The sequence below is a fragment of the Tyto alba genome, unplaced genomic scaffold (genome assembly GCF_018691265.1).
Source record: "Tyto alba isolate M040663 unplaced genomic scaffold, T.alba_DEE_v4.0 Super-Scaffold_41, whole genome shotgun sequence".
Taxonomy (NCBI): Eukaryota; Metazoa; Chordata; class Aves; order Strigiformes; family Tytonidae; genus Tyto; species Tyto alba.
The window spans coordinates 9,365,486-9,385,106 of record NW_024881317.1 but is presented as its reverse complement, the minus strand read 5'-3'; the positions used below and the strand labels follow the sequence as shown (position 1 = coordinate 9,385,106).

The window sequence follows — 19,621 nt, the reverse complement described above, 5'->3', positions numbered from 1 at the left end:
GAATTTGGGTCAGGATTCAGGCCAGGCAGGCTCAGATTTTAGTGTAGGGGCTTATCCTTGTTCTGTATTTGCTGATGGGACACCCGACCCTGTGCTTACACTTGTTTTTTTTTCCAGTAGATCAACGGTCCCAGGGACCACCTATGCCTAAATAAAATACAGCACATGAGCAGCACATAAACAGCTCTCCAGCTGCAGGAAAGAACTGACACACATCTGAAGTCACAACAAAGCCTTTACCTCCCACACACCCTTTCCTCACTACTTTTTTTAAACCACCCAGAAACAAACAGCAAGTGTGGCACATCCCAGAGAGCGAGAGGAAGAAGCATCCAGTGCTTTCCTAGCTGCTGTGTCATCATGTAGGGAGGCTGCTTCTGAAGAAACCAAATTACCCTACATAAAGAGCATTCACTAAAAGAATCTCCATTCCCTTTGAGGACCAGCAGTATCATATTATTTCCTGAAAATATTTTGTCTCTTTTTTACTCTTTTTTCTTTTCCATCTATACTTCACAGAGGAGTAATACTGTCTGGGTATTTGCTTTCACTAACCATGGCAGGTAATTTCTGTCATAACTTGAGAATTCCTTTGAACCTGCTATTTGCATTCGGGATAAAGCATCAAATGGACGTTTCCCATGGGACACAGACTGCTTGCTGTCCGGTAGAGTCAACCATCAGTCTTAAGTATGTTAGCAAGGGGGAAGCAAAAGATCTCCCTGTGCCGAATGCATTGCATTAACAGCAAGTTTCCACTGGTGCTGAAAAACTGTGCCCTTAATATAAGTGCTCAGTAACCACCAGCCCTGCTGTTTGAGGAGCACTCTGAACTGTATAGAAGGCTTGCGGAAAAAGAACCTCCATTAGTACCCATTATGCTGTGATTTATGTTATGGGCTTAAAATAGCAAAATTAAACAGTTCTATTTAATCTACAGTCTAAAAAAAGGCACAAAGACTTTGTGGAAAAAATTATAACTGTTCAGATTACATTTCCAAGAATGTTAACAGAGTGTTGCTTTGACTTGCCAGCTTTGCCTGCTGGCAGGAGTGAAATTGAGACAATTTCACTGTCTGCGGAGGTAAAGAATACCCTTTTGGCAAGGCAAGTTTGCCAGCTCAATGCAAATGTTATTCAACAGAAGCAACTAAAACCTCTTGTGATTGCTTTAAAACATAATTTTTTTGGTCTGCAGCACATTGCACTTATCTAAGTACTCTGATGATAGAGTGGGTCTTAGGGCAAGACCAAATACAAAGAGCCCTTTTTAATCTGAACATAGGAATGAACTCTGTTCATGGCTACACAGTCTGCTTTCAATCAAATGATCATGAAATACATAAATACTATAAAATAAATACAATACATTCAGAGTTTTCTACATTGTAGAGAGCTTTAAAACTTCCCTAGCTCCCCAATGTAATGCATATAGAACATTCCCTTCTATACAGTGCTATCTCCATGTACTCACACCTCCATTAATGCAACATAGCTCAGACAACCTTCCTCTTTTGCCTGGATTCTCATCAGTCTCTGATTCTGTAAAACATTATATTGTTTCTTTAGGAAAAAAAATATTGCACTTTTAAAAATGCATAAAAATTGAACCGAGTTCCCATTAACTCCGCCACACAGTCTGTTATTTAAAATAACACTTTTACAAAAAGAATGTTTCTCTATTCGTTTTGTGTTTTGCCTACGTTTACAGCATTCTCCATCAGGATATCCTCAGAACATTCTTCCTTAGTAAATTTTTCAGTTTTGCTATCAGACATTTGAAACACAGCATGAGCTATCTGAGACACACACGGCTGGGAGTCACGGGTCTGTCCGCAGGTTCAGGATTTCATTGTACAAATGGGAACTACAATGACCAGAATAACCGTACAAGCTGCCGCTGCTATCAGGGCAGCTATCTTGCAAACCTTTGCTCTTCTGAACTCGGCTTCTTTGCGTTTTAATAAGGAATCATAGCCAGGAGTATAAATGTCTTCCATCCAGTATTCTAAGTTGTTTGGGTTTAAAGATTCTTGAGTCTAAAAATTAAAAGGAAACAGTTGTTAATTGTCTGGGATCTGTCATTAGTAAAATAAAAAAATAAAGCAGATGTGACTGAAGGCCTCCCAACTGCATCTGAGTTTGCTGTCAGGATAAAGTGGGTTATTGCCGCTTCTCACATCCCTTCAACTCCTGGTCCCAGTTCCATAAGGCTGAAGAAAATACTGCAAAAAATAAACTCCCATAACAGTATAATTCTGCTGCAAAATCCCTCATGTACCTCTGATTTGCCGGAAACTTCATCATCTTGGATGGCATTTAAATAAAATCTCTTTAATCTGCTAGACAGAAGAGATGTCAGCAACTACCGGTCTGTTACTGCTTTTTAAATTATTAAAGTCCAGTTGATGGGAAGGGTTCTTCACATATACTCCTCATGCACTGCATTTTTTAAAGCTAACCCTAATTTTGTTACCATAACTTGCTTGCAGGGTGCGATTGCCCAGCCCCACCCGGCACCCGGTCCCTCTGGATGGGCAATTTGCAGACCCCCTCTGGCACAGCAGTGCCTGGGGACACCAGCCCTGCATTTCAGCAAGGGGATACACAACTGCAGGCAGCAGGTACCAAACACCCCACAGAGGCAGGTTGCAAGTGAGTTTCCATGAAATCACCCAGGACAGAGTGATCCTCAGCTTCAAGCTCTCATTCCAGCTCCATCTTCTGAAAATCACCTGGATGCATGATGCTGCATCAGTTTTAGGGGCAGGAGGAGAAGGGAAGCTGGACACCTGGCTTACAATTTGGTCCCACATATTACTCTGGACCATCTCCACAGATGAGATCATTTAACCCCAATGGCACAATCTATATTTTCACAGGAGAAAATACTCTGCTCATTGCCAAAGCCTGAGTCTCTCTGCGTTGGAGGTGATTTTAAGAGTATGCTTAAGAAATTAAAGACTTCGCCCTCCTATTCCACACAGGTAACCAAAAAGAAACTGAAGGAAATCTGAATTGGTGAGAAAATTAAAGGCAACCTCGGGAGCTTTATCAGTGTCTCCACCTGAACATTTTGGGGTTTGTTGTTTCTTTTTATCTTTTAGTTTTTTCTTCCTTAGAATTTGAGCTCTTCAAGCTTTGCATTTCCACCTTGCTGTTTCTTTCCCCTTCATCCTTTCTGCTAGGGAAAACTGGGGGAAATCCAAACAGTAGGCATTATATTGCACTTACCAGCAGAAAGGAAGAAAGCAGAAAGAACATTTTGAAAAATGACAGCTTTTCCTCAAAGCGGTCTCCTGTGTCTGGGGCTCCAAAAGGCCATTTGTTTAAAAAATGAAAAAGATTCCATATGTTCCAGTGAGAATACCCTAACACACACTATTTCTGGGCTCGTAACTGACCTGATCCAAAACTTATTGGACTCCACACAAAGAAACTCCAGCTGACTTGAGACAGATTTGGGTAAGCCCTTAATTGGCTAATTCAGATTTTGTGGCCACAAGCTACTGGCTGAAACCTTGCTTTGACTGAAAGCAGCATTTGCTTTAGATACAGAGCTACTACAAGAAGTGACTTCATAGCTACTCCAGAAATAAACAATTAAAACTGAGCAACGGGTTTATCATCATTTAATGGAGATCTCTGTGATAGCGCTAGTACGCTGAAACAGAGACCATCAGCTGAGTCTGAGATTGTACCATTCAGGCTATGAATGACCCACCCCAGCCTTCTGGAAAAAAAAATGAAAAAACAAACAACAAAAAAAAAAAAAACAAAACAAAACAAAAAAAATCACCAAACTCATCTCTAAAGGTATCAGAAAATAGCCTGACAATGTTTCATCCCAGTGGATCATGATATACAGAGCAAAGAGATGCAATCTCACGTAGACCCTACACCTGGGACAAACTTTGGCCTGGCTAGTTTTGCAATTTCTTTTTTTGAAGGAAAACCCAGCAGACGTGTCAAGTTCCAAGAGAAATTGTAAATAAACAAAGGTAGAAAACCCCCCAAAATAGCCATGCTATGCTTCAAGGAAATTACAGTTTTGGAAAACTCTACCTTGGTATTGACCTTTTAACTACTTCAGAAGGAAGATGCATTATTAAAGATGCCCATTACTGTTAATCAGCTTCCTTTCCCATTTCATTGCCAGACGTAGGAATGTTCATTAAAACATAATGTATTTACTTTCAGTTCCAATAAACTTAATCACTGGGAAAAAAACCCCACTCATCAGTCTGTGTCTATTTTTTAAGTTTGTCAGTAAGCTCTATTATAAAGTCTAGACATGGACTTTGAGGAGTAGATGCAATTCTGACAGTCCTTTTGGAGGGAGAGAATCAAACCAGTAAAGTTTTATCACCTTTATCCTAAAGATAAATGATGGCAATAAGCCGATTTCTCTGGTTTGCTCACAGTCGTGCAGAGCTGCTTGCAGGGAATGAAACAGCCCTACGAAGAGCAGATGGAGAACACTTCTCTCAGGGGAGCTTTGCTCCCAAATATCACCTCCCTTGTTGCCTCCACGCGGCAGGTAAGGGATGCTTTGCAATTGCCTGATGCAGAGGAACTTTTTTCAGCCTATTCCTACTCTAGCATACAGTCTGCAATGCCACAATTAGGAATTCAGTAAACACTTTAAAGCTTTTAAGACCCAAAAAGCAGCAGGCAGCTGAGGCCAGATGCAGCCTGGTCCCTGTGCTACTTATTTTCTCTATGCGTGCACTTTAGCCACAGCAAGGAGCAGGGGCTAGTGAGGACAGGGAAGTTTGCATGAGCCAAGCCAGAAGGTGAATTTGTTGTGCACAAATTCCTGCACAAACAGTCATGGGACAGCACTGTGTGGGTGATCACTTTAACTCCAAACCAGCCAGCATGGGGTCCCTGAGGCATGGCATGGGTCCTGAGACTTGGGCTATCCAAGTCTTTCTCACTGTATCCTGATGCTCTCCTAGAGCTTAATCTGATGGGTTTGAAACTCAGCACTGAGCCATTGAGAGCTGATGTGGAGCAGCAAGTCTCAGGCTCTTGCACGGCACCTTCCCTGGGAGACAAACTTTGAAGACAAGCAGACTCCCTGCTCGAGCATGGCTGCCCTGCACAGACGGCTGATCACAGAGCCCTGTTAGCGCGGTGCTGATAAGCCCCGAGCTGTAGGTCTGTGTACCCCAACTGCTGCCAAGACTGTAGCTAGCCAAGGCAGCTTGCTCTGCTCTGGGGCATGTACACACATGCAAGGAGCCCAAAATGCCTGAGGCCAGCACCCGTCCTGCTGCTAGTTCTGCACGCTGATGTATAAATGGATATAAATGATACACTGTGATCTGCACATTAGTGTGGATTTCATTATGTGATGCATTTTGGGTTTCATGACCAAATACTGCAACATTTGTTTGGTCCTTACACATTTTGGATGTCATTTTTCACACTTCCTCTTTAAACTTGTGCTTAGATATCTTCCTTCCTAGGTGTCCTGTGTTTATCAGGCTAGACTGGGTATCCAATGTGGGCACTCAGTCCTGGGACTGGACAGCCTATTACATATCAGGATCATGGTTTCAAATACAATACAGTTTGGGAAAGTTTAAATCCAAAATTTGAATTTGTCTCCCAGTAACTTCTCTGCTCTGCTTGTTGCAGAAGAGCCTGAACACTTCCAAGCTGAACTAAAATGCAAACAGGACAGACCAGTAGTTGATCTGCTCTTCACATGACTCTGTTTTCCAACAGCCACCTCAAAGCTGCAACAGTGATGTGTTTCATAAACAGTCATGGTATTGAACATCTTCAACAAGTATTTTATGTCTCATGTTCCTAGCAAAATTTAAAAAGCCCTAACACTTAAATTCTCTGTGAATAATTCAAACAGAACAAGGATAGAAGAAAAAGCGGCAACGCCAGCTCCTGCACCACTCTGCCTTGCTGCAGTTAGAAACTGGTTCATCTCTCCACCCTTTTATCCCTCGACTCTTCCTTAGAGCTACTAACACCACAATGGCTTAGTAGACATCTCTCCATTGCAGAATAAGCTGGGAGCGCCAACCTGTTAAGGATCACCATTCAGCAATGAAACATCCACATTCTTCTTTGCCCCTGGCCAGGATGGATAGAGATCAGCAAGACTAGAGGCTCAACACTGTATAGCTCCTTCCTGAGCTATCCAAATCCCTTCTTAAATGCATATTCTAGCAACATCCATTCACAATCAAGTCACTGAAATTAAACAAATGGGACTCACTTGTAGATCCAGTGCTGCAATCTTGCCTTTGTCCCCTGAATTTCTCGTGTATTCCTCTATGGTCCATGATGGTTGGGTGCGTTTCACTTCGGCCAGCTCTGTCAACCTCATGTCTGTGTAGAGCGGGTTGCTTTTCATGTGTGACTTGAGTGATGCAGGGTAAGGATGAGGACTAAAGACTTGTTCAACCAAGAAAGCATCTTTTGGTTGTTTAGAGAGTCTATGTGGCTGAGGGATTTCATATTGCCTGTCTGCCTGCAATAGGGTTCAAAAGAATTTGAGAGAAGAAACAGGACTATGAGGGGGTTAAACAAAAAGGACAGAGATATTCCTTTCAGAATCACCATGCAATAAAAAAGTACTAGCTAGGACAAAGGTTTTGGATGTCCTTAATCCATCTGCCCACCTTCTCACAGCCTGACCAAAGAGGTATTTTACAGACTCAGCTCCATGTTCACCATAACATGAACACAAAGCTGATGCCGCAGAGGAAATTTAGGTTTTGTACTGCTTACAGATTATAAAACTATTCTGAAAATGGCCCTGACATCCAGAAAAGCCTAGCTGATCTGGAAAATCTAAGAGATCCATGTAGGATTCTAGATTTCTCTTCCCAAATCAAATCTTAACATGAAGTCTTGAGGGAAGCCCCCAAATAGCACGCCCTTGACACTGCACGATCCCTGGTACCAATCCACTGTCATCCATGGTAACCTTCTTCCCCTTCTGCAACCTACTAATAGCCTATGGTTTATGGTTTCTTGTTCACCCAACCGCACTTATTTCCATCAAACCTTTTCCTCTCCTTTCTCCACCCTTCTCTGCCCTCATTCCCACTTGTAAGGAGGCACAGCATGCCTGTCATGTGGTTTTGATTAACAAGGGAGCTGAAGGACCCCCAACCCTCTCCACTGTCCATGAAACAGAAACAACCACCCACACCATGCAGTTTCAACTGAGCAGCAACCAGAGCCCAGCGCAAAGACAGCCACAATAGCTATGCAATATGTGAAGACATCAATGGGCAGCTTTTGGGAGGGTTGAGAAGAATTTTTCTTGCCAACCAAAACAAGACCACAGCTATGCTGCACTTCCACAACAGGAGGCATAAGACTCATTTAAATGACTGTGAAAGTCAGATATAGAGAGCATAACTACAGTTAGCATCTCATGGTACGTGTACAAGGATTCTTTTCTTTAGGGATTTGCACATACTTCTCTGATAAAAGCCATCACAATGCAATTTCAAAATATCCCTTCTAAAGCAACCACTAGAGAATTTCAATTTTCCCCACACCCTTTTCACAAAGTTAATTACCTGGCCTCCTTATATCACCACTGATGATGAAGAATACCACCATCTTCCAAAGATGTCACCCACATTACCCCCCTCCCTTTTCAAAAGAGCAAAGATTTTAATGAACAAACTGATCATATTGCAGCTGCCAAGCAAGAACATATAGGTACAAAATCGCTCAATTATAACAATAAAGACAGGCATAATACGGCAGGGCAAATTATTGTCATACCCTCAGGCTTGTGATGACTATGGAAGACATTCATAACTAGATTATTTTTAAGTGCTTATTATGCCAGTTAAAGTTGAAATTACCTCTTTAGATTTCCTGTGCCAGTCCTTATTTTCTCCTCCATCTCTCTCTTTCATCTCCTCTTCCGTAATGCCAACTTGGTTGGTGTAAGTAATAGCTCTCCAGTCTCGGGGAGAGTTTGAAATACTTGCTATTTTGGATTCAGTTGCACTGTTTTCCTCTGTTAATGATCTTGATGACCTCCTAGTAAACAAGCTTTTTTTTAAGGCTTTTACTCGAAGACTCTCGCTATTACTTCCACTGGCATCTGAACAGCACCATTCTGGATTATTCTCCAGTTTGCCTCCATGAGGAGTATTGTGGCACTGAAATATCTGTGGGGAGTTACTCTCATCTGATGCAGCCTCGCTTGTTAAAGAATTGAGATCTATTTGTACGCTGACCTTCTCTGGCTGCTGAATTTTTTGGTCCAACTTGCTTAATTTTCCCAGGACTTGGGAGATTTCTTCTCGGACACCTGAGAGAGATTCCAGTTTCTTCTCTATTTCACCAATCCTCAAAACTAATTTGCAGACACTCGTTTTTAGTTCATCGTCTGTGTTACTGATATCTGCCCGGACCACTTTATCCAATTTGTTGCAGGTGCTCCCGTTGGAGATTTTAGTCAAATTGTGCTCAGGTGAGCTCTCACAGTCTGATTTATGTACCTGAGACAAGGAACCAGTGCTGTTGTAGCACGAAGACTGCATCACTCCAGTGGACCCGCTGATACTCATGTCATCCAAAAACCGGAAAATGTCACTGATATCATCGCTCACGATTTCAGAGTCATCATCCGACTGCTTAAGAGAGTGACGCTCTCCGTACTTGGCTTGGCCTGCTGCACACAAATCCTTGCATTTCTTGTGGTCCAGAACTTGCTGCTCTGTTTGTGTCCCAACACTCGTGGTCCTGTCAATGCTTAAGATCTGAACAGAAGTACAATTAATGCTTTTATCTTTAAACTTTTTGACTGGCTCATGTTTCTCCACGTCTAGAATGGAAGGAATTTCCTTGCTTTTATGTCCATTTGGTTTCACAGCATAGTTTGCCTGCATAATTGGTTGCTGCTCCTTCGTATTTAGGTAGGACTGGTGCCTGTCAGCTGAAGGAAAGTTTGGAGATGGGTTGTTCGAACTCTGGTATCGTGGCTTCTCTTCAGACTGCTTCCTGTTAAAAAATGATCGTTCAAAGTCAGGTACCTCCTCAGTATTTAAACTCCAGCTTTTAGCTGGCCAGGCAGTTTGCTTGGTTGGCTTTCCAGTCCACTTTTTGGTGTCCTGGGGCCCAAGAATGGTAGTTGGGCCAAAATACGTTGAAGCTTGAAGATCATCCAAACTTTCATGCTTCACTCGTCTTTTGTCTGGTACAGGAGAATAAACTGGATTCAAGTACTGGCTGCTATATGGCATTTCAAAGCTGTGGTTGAAGAAAGCCTGCTTAGAGCTTTCTTTCCTGTTCTGAGGCTCTCTGTGTCCATCTTCTGTCTTTTTGTTGGAGGGTATTAAATTGGGAGATATAGTAATCAGATTATGAAAATCTTCTTTGAATATATTTCTTTTCTGGACACATGACTGCATCACAAACGGCTCGTCATTTGAAATGAAAGTTTCTTTTATGCCTGCACTTATAGGCAAAGAGTCCTGGTCTGAAATAGATTCATTTTCAATGTTCATGGGGAAGTATGTACTCTGCATCTCGCATGGTGGAGACGTGGCAATGGAGTATGATGCCAGCGCCTGCAGCCTGTCCAGAGAGGCAGCCCGGCCCTTCATCTCCTTATTAACACCAAGTAAAAAGTTGGGTTCTGATGAGGGGACAAACTGTTGACAGTCTTTGCAGTCCATCTTTCTGCATTTTGAAGACCTTCTGACTGGAAAGCCCCGGTTAAAATCCTGGTCGTTCAGCTCACAGTTGGGCACACAGTCTGCCATATTGCAGATTTCTGTATCAGATCTACATGATTCGAAAGACTCTTTCTTCTTCACTTTCTGCCTTGCAACTGGAAGTTTCTCCTTGGCCACTCCTCCGTTCATCTGTATGAGGTTGAATATTGTTACTATATCTGCTGCAACCATGATTTTCTTTGATTGCTGATTGTTTACAGTGCATCTCATTTTGTCTTTGAACAAAGTCGCTGGGAAATTAGGATCCAGGCAAGCGGTGTAAAACAGCACGCTTCTGAGTTTGGCCAACTGGGATAAATCAAACCTCGCACACAGGGACTTGCAGAGGTCCTGGTAAGAAACAGTATTCTGCTTCGTGTCCAGCTCCTCCAAGATCTTCACCAGGAAGAGCGAGGATTCCTGGTTGGACTCCATGGCTTAAGTGTATTTTGTTGTTTAGCCTGGAAACTGCGTTCCGCTTCTACAGCAACACAAGACAGCAAACAAAAAAGATTGTAAGTCAGGCACAGATAATACTCAGGACCTTATGATTCAGCCACAGATGGGACACGACTCCCTAGCCATGCAGCTGAAGGCTTGCTGGTGTAACACATCCTCATGTTTCCGAACTCCAGGCTGTAATCCTAGTGTCGATGAAATCAATACTTAAATGGAACCAGGATTTCATCCAAGGAGGCTCATTTATGTCAGCGCCTACTAAAGCGAGCAAGTGAATAAACAGCAGAAGCTTTGGAGGGGCTGAACCAGTGGCAGATATACAATCCGAGCCTGTTCGCTATGGGGCTTTCACAGAATTTCTTACCAACTTGTGAGAGGTTGAAAGTACAGGCACATCAAATTGTTTGGCAATAATTCTAGCCCTAACCGAACCAGAGATGATCTACTACACCATGACAACCACAGCTGTTTTCGTATCTGACTACAAATGCCTCTCAGGGAGATTTTCTGACAATAAACTTCTGACGCATTTTTAGAAGTTATCTGAGCACATAATTACCATCTTGCTTATTTTAATACATTTTCTCCTCTACTCTGAATTATCTCCTCTGGATATCATGACACTTTTTCCAGAAATACCTTTTCCTAAGTTTATGATTCAGGAATGGAAAAGCTGCCTGGTCCCATGTAAAAAAATCTGTGAGCCCCATTTCAGCTATAAAGTGCAAAATTTAGAAATGAGCAGAAAGAGTTAAACAAAAAAAATTCCCATGGAATCTTGAAACCAATCCAGCAGATGCTAGAGGGCTGGCTGCCAATCAGGGTGGATTTGAAGACTGAGAAATATCAAGGACAGAGAACATCCTCTTCAGTGATGTGCTCCCAGAGAAACCCGAGGAGTGCAGCTCCATTCAACAGCCCAAAATGACAGGGCAGAGGTGGAGAGCAAAGGCTGCACATTTATGTGGATAACAAGAACAGCTCAAACAAGCACAGCTAACGCTAGCAAACATCTTGGGAAGTATAAAAACCCCTGCCCTTTCAGAGCTGAAACCAACCTCTAGCTATTATGGATTAGGAAAGGATGTTGATGGGGGGCAGATTATTTTTCATCTGCCTACTGTGAATATGCTTGTTGGTGTCTGCTGTCGGCTAGTAGGAGACACAGAGCATGGGATAATGCAGTCTGCCAATTCCTGTGTTTGGTCACTTTGTCTTTGTTATTCTTATTGATAGGAAGGACAAAAATATTTTCCCTTCCCCAGAAAGGTATGGTATCTTCCCACATTCACTCCCACCCTTAGATGACTCTTGGAAACTAGTCCTCCATCTGCATCAAGTGCAGAATATCCACCCAAATGGCAAAGTACAGAAGTCAGACTTGCAAGGTTTCTTATACCTCATTTAAAAAGTCACCTCCCAGTCAAAAACCTCAGGACTACTGAGCACCACCTCAGGAATACAGGGATCCTGTTGTCTCTCTTGTAGCCTTTCATCTTGCCCTGACACTACACACTGGCGATCACTATCAGTGTCAGAATCCAGCATCATCAGCTTTCATAGCAAACACCACAGCAGCACCTTCCAGAGGGAAAAAAGAAAACCACCAGGTTGCCCATAAGAATACGAAACAAGTCTCCATACAGACTTGGCTATTTATTTAAGTAGCATCTTTCTACTGCATATGATCAGAAGTTGAGCAGCAGCAACGTGAATGCATTTCTGTGACTGTAAATACTACTCTCAGAAACCACTGGCTACAGGGATTTTCCAACACCTCGGCTGCATGCATGTTTGCTTTTAAAGCTCCTGTATTATGCATAGCAGCACAACTCTTCTGCGAACTGACAAAAAAGCAGAAATGTTGTATTGCTCAGAGCTCAACTCCAGAAAGTAATGCTAAAAGCTGGAGGAGGATGCTTGTATCCCTTTTCTCTTTATCAACCGTGTGTGCTCAGAGGCCCAGCCTGCCTTTGTATTTCTCTGACATGTCACCATTAAACAATGAAGCTCCCAAGCTAGGTCCAAACTGATCTACCTGTCACCAAAGCCATGGAGCACTCCCAGAGTAAACTTCACATGTGGGGCTCGCAGACTTTTCCACCTGCCAGGGGACTGGCACTGCAAGTCAATTTTCTGCATGTTATAAATCTGTCATTTGGGGCAAGGGTGGAAATCTGTTTGTCACCTCCAAGCTGAATACCAGCAAAAGCAACTATCTCCTCTCATTTGTAAATTCACAGCTTCTTGCAAAACCCTCACCTTGATATGTGTTTTCACAGCCTGATACACACTCTATACTGTCTGCACTGGCCTGCCAGCACCCTGCTTTCTCCTCACTCACACTCCTGATAAAATACACAAGTAGCCACTTTGCAATAATATATTGCTTAAAACTGTCAACTCATTTTGTTGCCTATCTTTCTGTCTTTACTCTCTCATCCCAGTGAGGATACCCTAGATAGAGTTTCTTGAAATGTTTTAGTTTGCACCAAGCCATTCCTAGCATACCTCACCCATCAGAATAGGTTTTAATCTCAATTCAGGTTTCTAAACCCTACGAATCTGGTAAAACTTAGGTGCAGCCTGATTTTCAAAGGTGCCGAGTGCTGACAAGTTCAGTGGAAGCCCTGCCATACCCCCAAATCTCACATTGCTTTTTTTTAGCACCAACAAGGAGCCTTGGTTTGAGGACCCAAGCAGTAAGGCAGCGACATGGTAGCACAGACCTCAAGCAGAGGAGCTCTGCTAGATCTGGTTTAGCTCAGTCTGGGACCCTGTGCTCCCACACCCAGGCCTGGGAGGTAGATGTCAGCTGTAAAGCTGTGAGAGGACAGGAAGATGAAAGCAGCTTTAAGACAAGAGTGACCAAGTAAGAGCTGAGCCTCCTGAGATGAGAATTTAACCAACTCGCTCAACTGAGGCTCAGCTATGGGAGGTGGGAATTGAAAATGCAGGTTGCAAAATCAGATGTAGGCCTTGAGGAAAAGTAAGCTAGATGGGAGTTGGAATAATTTCCTCTTCACCCTTTGGCTGTTCACAAACAGCTTTCTGATGTGAGCTCACCTTAGGTGCGAAAGGTACCTTTGGGCTTCAGCCCTGCCATGGAAATGGGTGCTCCCCTGTGGCAGAGCATTAAAAATGTTGCTAGTGGAGCATGCAACAGATTTAAGCTGTGAAGAATAGGATGTATTACTCCATAAGGATAATATATTAAGGGCCTTAAAATCTTGTTTCCTGGGTCAGGGATGTAAAAACCTAGTGCCAAAGCTTCTAGTGGCACATTAAGCTGCTCTGTCTCTTGTCAAGCCTCCTAACAGCCTGCTACAGAGACAGGTGCCCCTTGGCAAGTCACCCTGGGAGCTGCCACATCCCAAGTGCCAAGCACTTGGCCATGTACTGTGTCAGCTGTTATGTCCACATTCATTCATTATCTCTCAAACCAGGACCAGAATAGACCTGGACATGGCACACAAATGCAAAGCTCCGAAATAAGCACAGGAAGGCCTTTTAAACAGGGTACAGGGTCATGAATCAGTCAAAAGCAGTAATGCGAATAAAAGCAGCCACAGCAAGAGCAGCAGCACGGGGCCTCCTTGGATGGCCTCAATTCCACCAATGTCCTCATGCCTTACCTTCACTACCAGCAGACACACTCACTCTCCAAACCACCCCCAAACTGACTTTGGTCTCCAGAGACATGGAGCTAACCAGACACAGGGACAGGATCTAACTTATTTTTCTTCAACAAGACAGTCTCTGACCAAAGGAGCCACTTAACATTTCATCTTTAATGATTTTGTTATATTAACACTGGGAGGGTCGCTTTGACTCAGCTTCCTAAAATTCGACATTCGCTGCTCTAATAGCACAATTATATCCCAGCATGGACTTGTACAGCATCATATTGCATGGCTGGTCGATGGGCTCTGACTCTCCTTGCACACAGATGAGCTCCAGGCTTACCACAAATCAATGTCTTCTTGCCCTGCACCAAGAGCAATGAACTGAGCTCTCATCTTACCATTAACCTGCTATCTCAGCCTCTGGAAGAGAAGACTAAGAATATTATGATTGCAACCTCCATCCCTAGTAGTGCTTTCTGCTGCACAAAGGGAATATACTGTTCTATTTTCTGGCATCTTTAGGAATCAAGACTCCATAAGACCTCTTCCCTGTGGTCCTCCAGACCAGGGAACCTGCATATTCCTTTATGCAACTCGCTTCCCGGCAGAAAAGCCAGAATGCACTTTCCTTCCTCACCACCTCCCAAATCAGCACTGGAGAGGAGGGGTCCCCTCACCTCCTGACTACCCTATAAATTCATCATCCACAGGAATTCATTTAATTAGTACTACTCCCCAGTTGCCCTGGCCACCTTCCCCCATGGCACCTTCAGCCCAAATTCTGCCCCACTGCATGGTCTAACAGCAGCAAACATCAGGGCAGCTAAATCCCAGCACGGGATTTAAGAGAAAGTCCCACCACCTGGCTTCCCTGAGCAGCTACAGGGTGGTAAGGTGCCTTGCACAAGCCTGAATCGTGGCCACTGGCAGACAGACCACGTTATCTTCCTCTTTTATTTCCTCTCTCATTTCCTTCCCTGTTCTCTGTGCCTCTGACATTTGCTCTCCCCATTTCCCAATATCCACAGCAGGTGCAGCTAATACACAGATGCGGTTCCTGGAGTCATCATTTCCCTTCTCCCTTTTATTTCCCAGCCAAGAGGGAAACAGCATCCTTGTTTTCTTCCCCCCACGGTGACTAACGGGCCACCCTATAATACCATTACAGTGACGACAGATAGAGTGAGCGATCCTCACATAAATTCCCCCAGAAAGAGCCAGATACTTCAGCGCAGGAGAACATTAATATAGAGCCTGTGATATGCTGTTTTACTATTAACTTGAGCTCATAAATCTTTCAGCCTGTCTTCCCAATGCCAGATACTATAAAACAAGGCAGGCAATGCACGCCTCACATGAAACATGTAATGCATAGAGATGGAATTCAGTTTTTGTTCTCTCCCCTACTCACAAATCCATTTCTCTGTCAAAACATTAAGAAATTTCAGATGAATGAACAGGCACCTCAAGCCCCATCTGGCTTCCACTGCGCACACACACAGGAGCCGGCACTTGGAGAAGCAATGCCTGTTTCCACACACCTTAATCCTCCTCCTCCCCCTGCTTTCTGCTGATCATTAAAAGAAAACTAAAAAGCGCACTTTGGAGCCCTGCCCACGCAATGGCAATCGCTTCTCTCCACCTTTCATTGAAGAGAAAAGTCCTCCTGAACAGCCTGACACAGGCAGTCCCCTCTGGCCAGTTCCCTGGGCTGTGTGGGAGCACGGTGGGCTCCGGTCCCCAGGGCAGGTAGGAGATGTGTGCTGGCTCCCTGCCTCACTGATGTGATTTTTATTCACTCCTCCAGTGCAAAAGGGATGAAAGCCTGCAGCCTAGGAGCTCACACAGCTTGTACACCCGCTCTCACCAGCAGCTCGCTGCTGTTCTGTACAGGAGTGACTGGGATCCTCCTGGGCATCCCACCACTAGCCTCATCATCCGGGGGGTTCAGTGGGGACTAGCACTGGAAGAAGTTACTATTTTCTGGCTCTTATCTTGTGTGAACAAGCCTTGGAAAAATACGCTTTATAAACCCAGCTCCTTAACAGAGGCAGGCTCTGCTGTAAAAGGACTCTGCACAACACTTCAGTTCTCCCCCATCCTCCAAATTCAGCAGTTTTTAAAGGCTCCCAGTGCATAAACGGGAAACTCATGGATAAAGGCAGTGTACCCTCATGGCTGTGTCAGGGCTCAAGTCAAACAAGGTTTGCCATTGATTTTCCTTGCACAATAACATTTGACTGATTATTTGCATTGTTCAGTTATGCAATTCAGGTTAAAGTATCTATCTGGAAAAGTGCAAAAAATCATTCTAAAACTGTGCAATAAATTACTTGAATTATTACTGCATCATAGGCTCTTGGTTATTCTTTGCCAACTATTGGACCATACAAACACACACAAATACTGTCCTCTCTATATGTTTTTAGAGCACATCCAAGTCACATTTTTCCTGAGAATTTTCGCATAAGGAGACACCACTGCAAACACTTACAAATAGACACAAAAAGGTCTAATTGAGTTAAATGTGAGCAATTAATTCCATCTGTGGACAGTGTGGATTTTTGCATGGTAAACCTATAACAACCCCACTGCCACCACAGACCTGACTCTGCACAGACTGGCTTCCTTGCCCTGGTGGGTCCGGCTTCCCTGGTCCCCATCCCTGGCACTCCCCATCCCTCCAAGCTCCCCGTTTGGGGTTTGGGGAGCCCTAGGGCCCAAGCTGGGGGTCACCCACTTGCTCACCTCCAGCTGCCCCCAGGCAGATCCAGCTGTGTGGGACTGAAGCGAAGCTGTCAAAGTCACAGATGGAGTTTCAAGATTTTTGAGTCCCTCTTTTGCCGGGGAGCCTGACAAAGAGGTGGGACCCCGGAGGGCTCGGCGGGGACCGCAGGGCCTGGGAGAGGGAGGGGGGGTGGGAGGGGGTTGTCTCTTGCTTGCACTTACCCCACCTGCCCCCCAACTCGGCGGGGAGAGCCGGGTGCTGGAGCCCCGGCACCCCTGGTCCCCAGAGCATCCCTGGGGGCTGAGGAGCGGATGGGTCTCGTCCTCGGCGCCCTTTTCTTCCACCCCCCCCCTTTACACATCCGTACCCCCCTCCCCGCACCTGGGGCTCACCTGGGGGCTCCGCCTGCCTCTTGCCCGGGGAGCGCGGCCGTCACGGCTGGTTCTGCCGCTGCTGCAGCCGCTGCCCAGTGAGGAGGAGGAGCAGGAGGAGGAGGAGGAAGAGCCCGAGCCCGAAGCCCCAGCAGGATGCCATAGCGCCGGGCTGCGCTGACAAAGGCGGCAGCAGGTTGGGAGGGGAGAGGAGGGGAGGGGAGGGAAGGGGAGGAGGGAGGGGGCTGCACAGGCCGAGCCTCCCTGCACCGCCCCCCCGGCCGCAGCTGCGGGAGGGGGGCTGCCCCGGCCGGCCCCGGCGCTGCGGCAGCGGGCGGCCGGCGGCACTCACCACCCACAGGACCGGGGAGCGATCAGCGTTTCGGCTTTTTAAAATTACTGTTGTTATTATTTTGATTATTAGTGCGAGTCCCGGCCGCTCTGACAGCCTCGCGAGCTGCGGGGCCCGGCGGCACCGAGCCCCGGACCCCCCGCAACCCCCACACCCCCCACACCCCCCTCCAGGCGCTGCTTCGGGCGGGGAGCAGCCCCCAGCTCCCACCGCCCTGTCAGCCCCGCTTATTTCCCCACCCCCACCCCCCCCATCCCAAATCCGGACAGAGGGTGACAGCGTGCCCACAGCTCCGCTGCGAAGGCGTGCGAGGGAGGGGGGGTGCCCAGCGTGAAAAGGAGCCTCCCCCCCACTTGGGGCCACAGCACCCCGGTGCCCACCCCCCAGCACCCCCACCGCCCTCGGGGTGCAAAGGCCACTGACGCACAGGCCTTGTGCTCGCGGTACCCGACCCCCCCTTGGACGGGCGGGTCACGGTCCTTGCGGGGTTGGGGTCTGGTGGCGTGGGACGCCAGCGCAAGGTGCTGGGAGTCCCCCCCTCGGGTGAGCCGTGAGGCACGGGCAGCACCCGGGCACGCTCGCTGCCGGTCCCGGCAGGCAGCATCTTACCTCACATCAGAGCATTGCTTCCCTCCTTGCTGATGGTCGGCTTGCCACACCACGCAGAAGATACTGCAGAGAGTTTTTAATAGAGGTGTTGCTGGGTGAATAAAGCAGTAAGTCAAAGGCTTGAGTTTTCATCTCCTTAGTAGTGTTTGGGAAGTGGACTATCAGCTCTCCTTTCCCAGATGGACCAACTCAGTGGGTTGTGTGCACAAACACGTCATGGCCATCAGACCACCATGAGCAAACTGGAATAAAACTGTGTGTTTTACTTACTCTGACAACCTTGGGAATAGACCTCTCCACCTTCCTGGGAGAAACAAGGGGTCAGAAGGGGGATTTTGTCTGAAAACCACTGATGTGCAAGTCCTTCCACTGACTTTGAAGAACAGTGTGTATGATTCATTGTATACCTCGTACCTGTAAAGGCACTTAACACACATAGCATCTAATACAAGAGGAGAAGATAAACATTCATCTTTGCAAATGGAAGAAAACCATGTTTATACAACATTTATTCTCACCACTACTTAACAGCGTTGAAAGAGGCAGTGTCCTTGGGCCCCATTTTCCACACTTTTGTCAGATTATTTTACACCATAAGTAGCCATTTACTTGCAAAATATATGGCTGGATGATTTCAGCCCTATACCATTTCCTATAGAGCATGCCTTCAGACCATCAGAATGGGCAGAAAAGCTCTCTGTACCCTTCAGAATGGCAAACACCAGAGAATAAGTAGGAAACATTTCTTACCACTATTCTAGGTCTAGCTGGTCTTTGTCCAGGTTCTGATAGGTTTCCAGACTTGGCTCCCATAGGGAAAGCTGGCCCAGCTAGAAATTAAGGACCATAATAAAAATAATAATAAGATTGATAAAACATTCCCTGATTATGAAAGGGGATGACTGATCAATGATCCCCTGATTGACAGGAAGTCTCCAACCGCGTAATCCTGAACTCTGGGAGGAAAAGGGACCGTGCAGCCAAAAAGGTCGTGGATCAGCCAGTGGCTTGGCACACAGTCCTAGTGTGGGCTCGCTGGCCCAAGTTCTAGCAGTTATAGGAAACTGCCTCCTGTAAAAACCTGATGAGACTTTGCAGTGACTTAAAAGCTCAAGGCTTCATTGGAAGGGATGCTCTTCAACGCATATCCTTTGCTCCCTTCTTGAATGCAGCATATTTTGAGCAGAGCATTGTTCCCTCAGCCCCAAATCTCTCAAATTGAGGGCAACTGGGAGAAGCCATGCCCCAAAGCCAGGCTGCAGCCAGAGGAAAGTCTGGTGAATTTGTCTTTTGCCTTCCTTGCTCCCCCCTCAGCATGCAGAAATTACACTTAATTGATGGCAAGGGTTTCATTAGCTTTTTGTGGGCTGTGACTAGTAGCATATAATTAGAAATCACCTGCAAAAATTGGTTTGAAACAGTTAAACACGGTGCAGATTCATAAACACAAGACATTGATTTTACAAAAAAACACTGGGTGTTGTGTCCCAGGCTGAAGGCAATGCTCAAGAAGTGTGTGTGGGGGGGTGAAATAGTGCCTGTGGGCAGCAGGGCTGGCCCCCCTTTGAGGCCAGGGAAGACCTCTCTGAGCAGCTTGGGGTGCTGCAGGTCTGCAGTGACACCACCCACTTCCCCTGCTTTCCCATCTGGACTTTGATTCTTCCCAGCTCCCCAGGCCAGGTTTGATAGCAGCTTCAGTGGGAATTTTGTCAGAGGGGAGAGCACTACATCAGCTCTCCCTGTCCCCATTCCCCATC

The 19,621-nt window shown here is 45.8% G+C and overlaps 1 protein-coding gene across 1 annotated transcript; it reads right to left on the bottom strand.

Moving 5' to 3' along the window:
- Positions 1-1,166: 1,166 nt before the first annotated feature.
- On the bottom strand, positions 1,167-17,067 carry MINAR1 (membrane integral NOTCH2 associated receptor 1). Its single transcript, XM_032983037.2, has 4 exons — positions 16,925-17,067; positions 7,857-10,200; positions 6,245-6,499; positions 1,167-2,039 (listed from the first exon to the last, which is right to left on the bottom strand). Exons 2-4 carry the CDS (start codon positions 10,152-10,154, stop codon positions 1,842-1,844), a joined length of 2,751 nt encoding a protein of 916 aa, XP_032838928.1. The 5' UTR covers positions 10,155-10,200; positions 16,925-17,067; the 3' UTR covers positions 1,167-1,841.
- Positions 17,068-19,621: the final 2,554 nt, after the last annotated feature.